At 37.2% G+C, this 10,683-nt stretch overlaps 1 protein-coding gene across 1 annotated transcript in view; it reads left to right on the plus strand.

Moving 5' to 3' along the window:
• Nucleotides 1-10,683, plus strand: part of CANX (calnexin) — a 39,307-nt gene that overhangs the window by 19,837 nt on the left and 8,787 nt on the right. Inside the window, exons 2-10 of the mRNA XM_008581323.1 lie at nucleotides 1,529-1,702; nucleotides 1,989-2,062; nucleotides 2,532-2,590; nucleotides 3,889-4,030; nucleotides 4,716-4,797; nucleotides 5,304-5,496; nucleotides 7,300-7,489; nucleotides 9,739-9,852; nucleotides 10,262-10,418. Coding sequence (XP_008579545.1) covers nucleotides 1,532-1,702; nucleotides 1,989-2,062; nucleotides 2,532-2,590; nucleotides 3,889-4,030; nucleotides 4,716-4,797; nucleotides 5,304-5,496; nucleotides 7,300-7,489; nucleotides 9,739-9,852; nucleotides 10,262-10,418 — 1,182 coding nt within the window. The 5' untranslated portion in view covers nucleotides 1,529-1,531. The remainder of the gene's footprint in view (nucleotides 1-1,528; nucleotides 1,703-1,988; nucleotides 2,063-2,531; nucleotides 2,591-3,888; nucleotides 4,031-4,715; nucleotides 4,798-5,303; nucleotides 5,497-7,299; nucleotides 7,490-9,738; nucleotides 9,853-10,261; nucleotides 10,419-10,683) is intronic.

A 10,683-nucleotide genomic window follows, 5' to 3' on the forward strand; every position in this document is an offset into this window, starting at 1 on the left:
TGGTTGATTATTGTGGCCCATTACCAAAACCTCCCTCCCTCCTCCCTCTCCCCCCTCCCCTTTTTTTTTTTTTTTTTTTTTAAATAAAGATGACTGGTAAGGGGATCTTAACCCTTGACTTGGTGTCAGCACTGTGCTCTCCCAAGTGAGCTAACTGGCCATCCCAATATAGGGATCTGAACCCTTGGCCTTGGTGTTATCAGCACCACACTCTCCCAGGTGAGCCACGGGCTGGCCCCTAGTTGTATATTTTCTACTATTTTTTCCCCCTAATCTCTTGGCTCTACCTTCTTGGGCTCAAAAACAAAAATCTGCCTACTGCCAAATCATTTAGTGCATCCTGTGGCTCAGTTTTTTGTTTTTTTTCTGGTGGCTGGCTGGTATGGGGATACAAACCCTCAACCTTGATGTTATCAGCACCATGCTCTACTGAGTAAGCTACTGGCCAGATCTTCAGTTTTTATTTCTTTAGATCTGTGGTCCTTGGAAACAGGGCCCACTACCATCCATGACAGTCTAATGTAATACACAAGGTACTTACTACTTAGAAAATAAGAGGTAAAAGTAGCTAATCCTTGGTTTAATGTTTTTGTTGAGTCTTAAAACATTAATTTGAAAACATGTCTACATTTGATGATTGTTTTAGTTCATTTCTGTTGATTATAATGTAATACCTGAAACTGGGTTATTTATAAAGAAATGAAATTAATTTCTTACCATTTGGAGGCTGGGAAGTCCAAGGTCCAGGGAAAACATCTGGTGAGTACTTCTTCTTGGTGGTGACTCTCCAGTGACACAGGGTGTCACATGTCAGGAATAGGCTGAGCGAGAGAGCTAACCTTCTCATTCATTCTCCTTATAAAGCCATCAGAACCATGCCCATGATAACTCATTACTTCATGAATGGATTAATCCATTCACAAGGGCACAGTCCTAACATCCAATCACCTCAAGGCCCCATCTTTCAAATACCATAATTGGATTTTACCCTCTTAACACTGTTACAGTGGAGCTCAAGTTACCAACCATGAACACTTGGGGGACACATTTGACCCATCACAACAATATTTGAACAGCAGCAGTATCCATGTTAAGTCTTTAATGTGAGGTGAGTTATCTGTTATCATTTCATTGTAACATTTTAATCAGTATATGTGGTAAATTAGTATGTGGAAGGGCTTTTTTCTATTGTAAAGCACTTCACAAATGCAAGAGGTTAGTTGGAAATGGTTGTATTTGAATATCCTAGATCTGTGTAGCTAATATGATATTCTTATATGGGGACAATTGTGTGTGTATGAGTTTTACTTAGAAATTTTCTGAAGTTGAATTAACTAACTGGTTTTAGGAACACCCCTTAATCTCTTGGCTCACTTTCCTTATCTATAAAGTAAATACAGTAAAGATCCTTTTTTTTTAATCTCTAATTTGAAAGCCTTAAGTTTAAACATGAGAGTGGTTAGTGGTCTTTATGAAATTTAAAATAGGAGGCAACACATTTAACTTATTTTACTCTTTTTCCACGTAGATCATGGAAGGAAAGTGGTTGCTGTGTATGATACTGGTCGTTGGAACGACTCTCGTTCAAGCTCATGATGGACATGACGATGATATGTTTGATCTTGAGGATGCTCTTGATGATGTTATTGAAGAGGTAGAAGACTCAAAACCAGATACCAGCACTCCTACTCCGTCTCCAAAGGTTTGAAGTGGTCTTTGAATCTGTTCCTTTTACCTCTTGAAATAATAAAATTGTGAAGACAAATTTGGATTCTTTTCAAAGGGAAAGCAAAGTTTGCTAAAATATTTATTGATCTCTTTGTTATATCTTGCCAAAAGTCATTTGTACGGATTGAATTCAAGACCAGTTGTGAAATTTTTGTAATAATTGAAAGCAAACCAAGAGAATAAATCCTACCGAGACAGGCATGTTGACTAAGAATGTTGTTGAAAATTTAATTCTTAATTCATTTTTATATTTAAAACAGGTCACCTACAAAGCTCCAGTTCCAACAGGGGAAGTGTATTTTGCTGATTCCTTTGACAGAGGAACTCTGTCAGGGTATGTGTTTCCTCGGGGAAAAAATCTTAGAGGCAAACATCATGTAAATAAGGTGGAATAGTGGATTTCTTTTTGGATAGCATTTTATCTAGTAAAATGTGTAACTTTTATATTTCCATTGTTCATGTCCACTTAGGAAAATACTCTTTTGGAACTTGTTGTTCATGCTTCCATTCCTTTCCCTTCTCCAAGCCACCTTATATTTTGTTCTTTGGTTGAGAAAAAAAACTTTTTCTTGAGTCTTAAAAAAAAAAAAAAAAGTACAATTATCTCATGTGTTTGGTACTTTTTCTTATAGGTTTGTGAGTTCAATACAATGTATTATCTGTCACTACTGTGTGACAGATTTAAAAGTTGGAAGTAGAACTAAGAAGAGCAGGATAGATCCTGCTTTTATGAGCATTTTTTGTTTCTCTTCACAGGTCAACTGTCATTTGAATCTTAATTTGGGGGTTTGTCTTAATTACAGGTGGATTTTATCTAAAGCTAAGAAAGATGACACTGATGATGAAATTGCCAAATATGATGGTGAGAATTCCATTTGGTTTAAATATGATAGCAGATTGAGGTTTGACATGTTGTCTCCATGGCATTTCTCTCTTAAGACTAGTTTAAAAGAAGATAGGAGTTTTAAAATTTTCCTTGGAAGTTTTGTCCTCTTTGTTGCCTTATTTAATAGAATTAGGTCAGTTTAATTACTTGTACTGCTGAATGTTGAAAACAGAAGGCCCTTTTTATTTTTTATTTTTATTTTTTGACCAGTAAGGGGATTGCAACCCTCGGCTTGGTGTCATTCACACCACGCTCAGCCAGTGAGTGCACCAGCCATCCCTATATAGGATCTGAACCTGCGGCCTTGGCTCTGCCCCTCTCCTGAGTGAGCCCGGGGCCAGCTCAGAAGGTCCTTTTTATTTATTTGTTTGTTTGTTTGTTTGTTTGTTTGTTTACTTTTTACCTTTAAAAAATAATAATTTATTTTATTTATTGAATCAAAATTGATTATACATATTTTGGGGGTTGAACATTGAGATATGTTGATTAAATCAGTATTACTAGCATATATATTGTTACAAATCATAATTATTCTCTATGCCGCTCATCCAACTTCTCCCCTTCCCCCATTCCCTCCCCCTTCACCCTCTAATTGCCTAGATTTCTTCTCTCCTGAAAGAATAATGGTTATTCTGTTAACTTGTTACCTAGATGATCTGTCCAATGCTGAGAGATGTGATCAGGTCCCCCAATATTATCATAGAGCAGATGCTTCTTCTGCCACTCTGAAAGGGGTTTTGTGGAAAGAGACATCCTCTTCTTTTCTTTGTCTCTGCTGGTGATGTGGGGTGCTGTTTTTGGCATGCTCCTTGGCACTGGCGGTATGCCTGGTTGTGGGGTGTGTTTGGTCCCCTTCTCCTTGCCTTGGGTCCCCAGGCAGACCCCAAGGTGCTGGCATGTTGTGCCTGGTTGTGGGAGAGAGGTCCAGTCCCCTATCCATGCCCCAGGTCCCCGGGTGGTCTCCAAGGTGCTGGCATGTTGTGCCTGGCTATGGGAGGGTGGTCTGGTCCCCAACTCCATACCCTGGGTCCCTGGGTCAGAAGGTCCTTTTTAGATAGTGGTATAATGAATATGCTACAAATTTTTAACTGTATTCTAATATTTGTCAAATATACGTGTGTTTAATATTAATGGGCCAAGTCTCATAAACAATTGAACATGTTAAAAATTTGTCAGAGTGATAAAGTCAAACAACTTGGAGTTTTGTTTGTTACCATTTAAAGGACATTCAAAGGTATAGTTAAGGAGTCGAGCTTTTTTGTATTGTCTTGTAGGAAAGTGGGAAGTAGATGAAATGAAGGAAACAAAGCTTCCGGGTGACAAAGGACTTGTATTGATGTCTCGGGCCAAACATCATGCCATCTCCGCTAAACTGAACAAACCCTTTCTATTTGATACCAAGCCTCTCATTGTTCAGTAAGTGAAATGCTTGTTTGAGAAAAGCTTTCCAGAAGGGATAATCTCAGAAGAGAGTATAAAACCCTTACTCTGGGCCGGCCCGGTGGCGCACTGCTACAGTGCGCCGCTTGGGAGTGCGGCGGTGCTCCCGCCGAGGGTTCGGATCCCACATACAGACCGGTTCCCGCTCACTGGCTGAGCGAGGTGCAGACGCAGCACCGAGGGTTGCGATCCTGTTGCCGGTCCGGTCTGGTGCGGGCGCGACACTGAGGGTTGCGATCCGTTGCTGGACACGACAAAAGACAAAAAGGAAAAAAAAAAAAGCCCTTACTCTATGTAAAAAATAATATGATATATAAGTTAAAAAGGGATTGTTGGGTGAATTTAAGCATTTTGTAATTAATATTTTTTCCCTGCCTAATAAATTATTTCGAAACGAACAGGATATCATCCTCCTGATGGGTAATTAACTTCTGGATTTTGCAAAAAGTATTTACTGGGAATCTGCATTAAGGTTTAATTTTATTTATTTGTTTTTGTGGGATTGAGTAGCCATTCAAGAACAATAGAAGATGGGATCTTTCCTAAAGATAAACACATGATCTGTGATAAAATATGACCAAGATGGGGGAAGGAGAAATGAATTAAGAGATTTGATCTTTCAAAATGCCATATGGTTTTCTGCATTTCTCTCTGAAATTAGGTATGAGGTTAATTTCCAGAATGGAATAGAATGTGGCGGTGCCTATGTAAAACTGCTTTCTAAAACACCAGACCTCAACCTGGTAGGTAATTCCTATTTCTTTATGTGGCAGACCGCCCACAACAGTCTTATAAGAATCTTAGAAAAAAGGAAAGAAAACTCTGTAAGACCTGTGAAAATAAAGGCCTCCTCTGTGCAGGATTAGGAATATTGACTTTGACACTAATATGCTTTTTATTTGAGATGGGAATTTCAAAGCTATTACCAACTGTATCTCATCTCTGGTTTCTGTTCTGTGTAATTCTTAGTTTTAGCAAACCTATTTCTTTGTTTTATGAAAGAAACAGTAACTGTCTAGATACAAGCATTACTTTGTTTTTTTAAGCACTTAAATGTGTTCTTGTTATAAATTTCCTAATAATTGCTGGTTATTCCTTTTTACTCAACCAATCATACAAGGTAGTTAGCTTTTCCTTTAACTGTGACTAATTTATTTGGATTTTGTAAGAGGAAATATTATACACTTTTGAAAGGTTGCTTTTGGAGACTTTGACTAGTTACCTAAAATAATTTATTTTTGTTTTGAAGGATCAGTTCCACGACAAGACCCCTTATACAATTATGTTTGGTCCAGATAAATGTGGAGAGGACTATAAATTGCACTTCATCTTTCGCCACAAGAACCCCAAAACGGGTATTTATGAAGAAAAGCACGCTAAGAGGCCAGATGCTGATCTGAAGACCTATTTTACTGATAAGAAAACACACCTTTACACATTAAGTAAGAAAACCATTAGTTTGGAGGTTTTGTGGCATTACATATTTATCATCTATTTAATTTAAAGATTGCACGTGTGGAGAATACCTAAGCTAGCAAATAAGAGTCTCTTGACTTACTGTCTTAGTAAAAATGAACTTAATTTGTCAATGCTAAAGGAAACTCCTCTCCCATAGGATGAGCTGAGAACTATTGTTTGGGACAGTTTTAAGAATAAGCTTTTATGTTCCATAAAGAGCTTCATTGCTGATCCTCCTCCTTTCCTCTCTTTGTTTTCTTATTGATAAAATACTAAATAATAGACATACAATAAAAATACATATACACATTTTCAAAATTACCTATTAGTTGAACTTTCTTTGGATACTCTAATACTTGGACAATTGAGTTTAATCATTTGGATGTTCAAATAGGTTTTTTGTTTTATTTTGTTTTTGGCAGCTGGCCAGTACTGGGATCTGAACCCTTGACCTTGGTGTTATACTACTATGCTCTGACTGACTGATCTAACTGGCCAGCCCCTGTTTTTGTTTTCAGTGAAGCTTTTCTTACTGGTTTAAGATCAGATATAGACATGCCTCTTTTTCTAAAGAATATAATAACCTTTTTTCTTTATTATAAAAGTAACACATATTTAGGGTATAGAAATTCAGAAGATAGAAATAAGCAAAAAGAAGACACTTAAAATTATCTGAAATATCAATATTGTGATATGTATTTGTGTATATATATAAACACATAAGACTTTTTACAAAAAGCTAAATATGCTGTATTTAATTTGCTTTATTAACTATGTAAGAGTGAGAATCTTGCCTACAAGAATATTTATCTTCATTATCATTGATAACAGCAGCGTAGTATTCCATCATGTAGATATGCAGTAACTTGAAATTTAGGTATAGGATCCAGGCTTTAGCATAAATTACACTTTACCTAAATAGATTTAGAATTGTGTTTTCATTCTCCATTGGACTTAAAGTACAACCATGAGTGGACATGTGGTTTAGTAAATAAAAGGGTTTGTGTAACTTAAAACATAGATGGTGGTAATACCAGCTCTGTTAAAAATGAAGAAATGGGCCTTTGCTACTGAGAGGCGTTTATAATAAACTTACTAGCCTGTGTGACTGTGTCAGACCAATAATTGTGTTAGTTTATGTAGGTTTTTTGATGTTATTAGTGTCTATTTGTTGTAATTCTTAGAAACCTGAGGAACTAGCATTTATGTTTTGCAGATGAAGAAAAAGGGGTTAACTTGGCCAAGCCCTTGAGAACCAGGCATTGGAGATCATATTCCAAGCCCAGCATATGTGGTTTCTCCTCCATGCTTCCATGATGCTGCTCTGTTAGATTTTTGGGGGGTGGGGGGGGGTGGTGGCAACTGGCTGGGATGGGGATCCAAACCTTTGACCTTGGTGTAATAACACTGCTCTCTAACCAACTGAGCAAACTGGCTAGCCCCTTTTTAAAAAAATTTTTTTAATGAATTAATTTTTTTACACAGTTGGCCAGTACAGTGATGAACCCTGTACCTTGTTGTTATTAGCACGACGCTCTAACCAACTGAGCTAACCCACCAGTGCATGCCCTCCCCTCTTTTATTTTGTGACTTTATTTTTATAGCAGTTTTAGGTTTACAGAAAAGTTGAGCAGAAAGTACAGTCAGTTCATCTACCTCTACAGTTTCTCCTGTTATTAAGAGCTTACATTAGTATAGAGAAATCATGATCTTTGTGTTGTGGTAAAAGGAGCTTGTGAATGTGTGGTTCATTAACTGTTTTTTAATTGCATTTTATTTTTTTTCAGTCTTGAATCCAGATAATAGTTTTGAGATATTAGTTGATCAGTCTGTTGTGAACAGTGGAAATCTGCTAAATGACATGACTCCTGCTGTAAATCCTCCACGTGAAATTGAGGACCCAGAAGACCAGAAGCCTGAGGACTGGGATGAAAGACCAAAAATACCAGATCCAGATGCTGTCAAGCCAGATGACTGGTGAGTCTTGAGGTCCTATTCTAAGGGAGCATTTTGTGTATTCCACATGGCTTGAATAACCAAATGTTGGTTAAGGGAGATCTTATAATTTTAATAATCTAGGATGCAGTCTAAACTGTAGGAAAAAATGTAGACTACTATAGCCGATACTGGGCCATAGTGATTGTCTCACACCTTTTACAAACCAAAGAATTCTGAAATTGGTGATACAGTTTGCCTTTGGTGACATGGTTTGCTTGTGGCAGAACCTCCAGTCTTTTGGCCTGGCCATCCCAGTGTTTCTTGGAATTTGCATTTAGTGCTGAAGTCCTGAAATGTTCATTTTAATTTGAAAAATAAACTTTTTCCTATTTAAACAATACTTGGAGATCTCTGCTCTGTGTTGGGCAGTGGAATACAAACCCACAAGACACAACCATCTGCCTACACACAGCTCCCAGTCCAGTTCTGAGATAGATAAATAAAATCAGTATGGTAAGTGGTCTATGACAGGGTGCTACTGGGGGACCAGAGCACCAGGTATATCTAACCCCAGCATGATTTCTTAGAGCAGGGCAGATCAAACTGAGACTTGAAAGAAGGGTTAGAATTAACTAAGTGGTGAAGATGGGAAGTGGTATTCCTGGTTGAAGAGGTATATCACATGCAGAAGTAGAAAAGCAGGAATGAGTTTGACATGCATGAGAGAGATTGAGTATTATATGGCCTTTTACAATAGGATGCAAATTGGACAGTGATGAGAAATGAAGATAGGTGGGGGAGGATAGACTCGTATGTGACCATATTTGAACTCCAATACAGTGACTTTTAGAAATGTCAGAAAGTAAACAAAGAAATAATGAAACTGATCTTACCATTTGTAAAAGTATCCTCCTGTGCTTAGCAGTTTCATTCTAGATGATCTTTTTTCACCCTTAAAGGGAATATATGTACCTAACTTTTATGCTGCACTAGTGCAGATGCTTAAGTTTATTTGTATATTTGGTGAACATTAGATTCGTACTTACCCTTTTTCGGTATTTTATTTCTTAACTGTTTTAGGGGTGGGAGCAGATGAGTGTTCACTCAGCTTTAAAAGGTCAGCTGAATGTTATACAAGTTCTTGAGGTTCTCACACAATTAATTTAAAACTAACATAGCTGAAAAAGAAGCATAATCCTAACCAAGAGTAAAAGATGTCTTTGGTTGACAGCTAACGTGTCACTGTCTTATAGCAACTGCATAAAACTTTGAAATTAGGTACTTCTTGATGAACTTTTATTTTAGGAGTAATTTTTTTTAAGTGTACAATTCAGTGGTGTTTAGTATATTTACAGTGTTGTGCAACTATCACCACTGTCTAATTTCAGAATATTTTTATCACCTAAAAAGAAACCTGTACCCATTAAGCAGTCACTCCCTATTTCCCCCCTTCACCCATACCCTGGCAACTACTAATCTACTTTCTGCCTCTTTGAATTTGCCCATTGTGGACATTTCATATACATGGAATCATTTAATGTATGGCCTTTCACTGGGCTTCTTTTACTTAGCATAAATGTTTTCCAGGTTTACCCATGTTGAAGCATGTATCAGTACTTCATTTCTTTTTTATGACTGAATAATATTTCATTGTGTAGATAATACCACATTTTATTTGTCTATTCCTTAGTTGATGGACATTTAGGCTGTGTCTCCTTTTTGGCTATATGTATCAGTTATGTGCTGTTGTGAACATTTATGTACTAGTTGTTGTGTGGAAATATATTCTCATTTCGCTTGGATATATACTTAAAAGTGGAATTGCTGGTACATATGGTAACTCTGTGTTTAACTTTTTGAGGAACTGCCAAACTGTTTTCCAAAGTTGCTGCACCATTTTGCTTTTCCCACCATGCATTTCCCTGATGGCTAATGATGTTAGCATCTTTTCATTTGTTTGTATATCCTTTTTGGAGAAATATCTATTCAAATAAATAATTTGAATAGATATTGCCATTGTCTAATTTGTTATTATAATTTATTTATTACATAAGTATTTATTATATAATTGGGTTGTCTATTTATTAATGAATTGTAAGAGTTCTTTTACTAGGCCCTTATCAGATATATAGTTTACAAATATTTTTTAGGAGGTATTAATTTTAAATTTTGAAGTTAAGTAAAAGACCTGAATATTTTTAGAATGCTCTGTTTCAGGTTCTCAAAGTGGGGCTACACTGATTTTCTGGCCAGTGTCGTCATAACTGGCTTTTTCTTTTGTGTTTAAGGGATGAAGATGCACCTGCTAAGATTCCAGATGAAGAGGCCACAAAACCTGAAGGCTGGTTAGATGATGAGCCTGAGTATATACCTGATCCAGATGCAGAGAAGCCAGAGGATTGGTAAATGCTTCAGCTGACTTTATAAATTAACTGTTTTTTGTTTTTGTAGCAAAATATTTATAACATAAGATTTGCCATTTTAAGCATTTTTAAGCATATGTGTGTGGAATCAATTACATTCACAATGCTGTGTGATCATGACAACCACATCTATTTTCAAAATTTGCTTGTCATCTTAAGTGTAAACTCTGTACCCATTGAGAAATAACTTCTCATTATTCCTTCCCCCTCTTTTTTTCTTTTTTTGAAATGCATTTGTCATGAAAAGCTGTCATTACTGGAAGTATAGAAACGAGAAGATGGTGTTCTGTAGTATGACACTAAAAACATTCCAACAGCATCTCAGGGGAGCACTGGACTGGCCAGCATGACAGAACCCATTTGTAATTTGATTTTTATATCTCCACAGGGATGAAGACATGGATGGAGAATGGGAGGCTCCTCAGATTGCCAACCCTAAATGTGAGTCAGCTCCTGGGTGTGGCATCTGGCAGCGACCTATGATTGACAACCCCAATTACAAGGGCAAATGGAAGCCTCCCATGATTGACAATCCTAACTACCAGGTTTGTGTCTCTTGATGGTTGAGTTGCTGTCATTGATCTGTACATATTCATACAGAAGTTTTCCCTCTAGTGAGGTTGCCAGGTTGATCATCATATTCAAGTTACTGAATTAAGAGCAGAAATGGGCTGGGGCTGGTTTGCTCAGTTGGTTAGAGTGCAGCCTTATAACACCAAGATGATGGGTACAGATCTCTGTACCAGCCAGCCACCACGCCACCCCCCCCCCCCCCCCCAAAAAAAAAAAGAAGTTGGTTAGAGGGAATTG

The sequence above is a fragment of the Galeopterus variegatus genome, unplaced genomic scaffold (assembly GCF_000696425.1).
Source record: "Galeopterus variegatus unplaced genomic scaffold, G_variegatus-3.0.2 Scaffold2326, whole genome shotgun sequence".
Taxonomy (NCBI): Eukaryota; Metazoa; Chordata; class Mammalia; order Dermoptera; family Cynocephalidae; genus Galeopterus; species Galeopterus variegatus.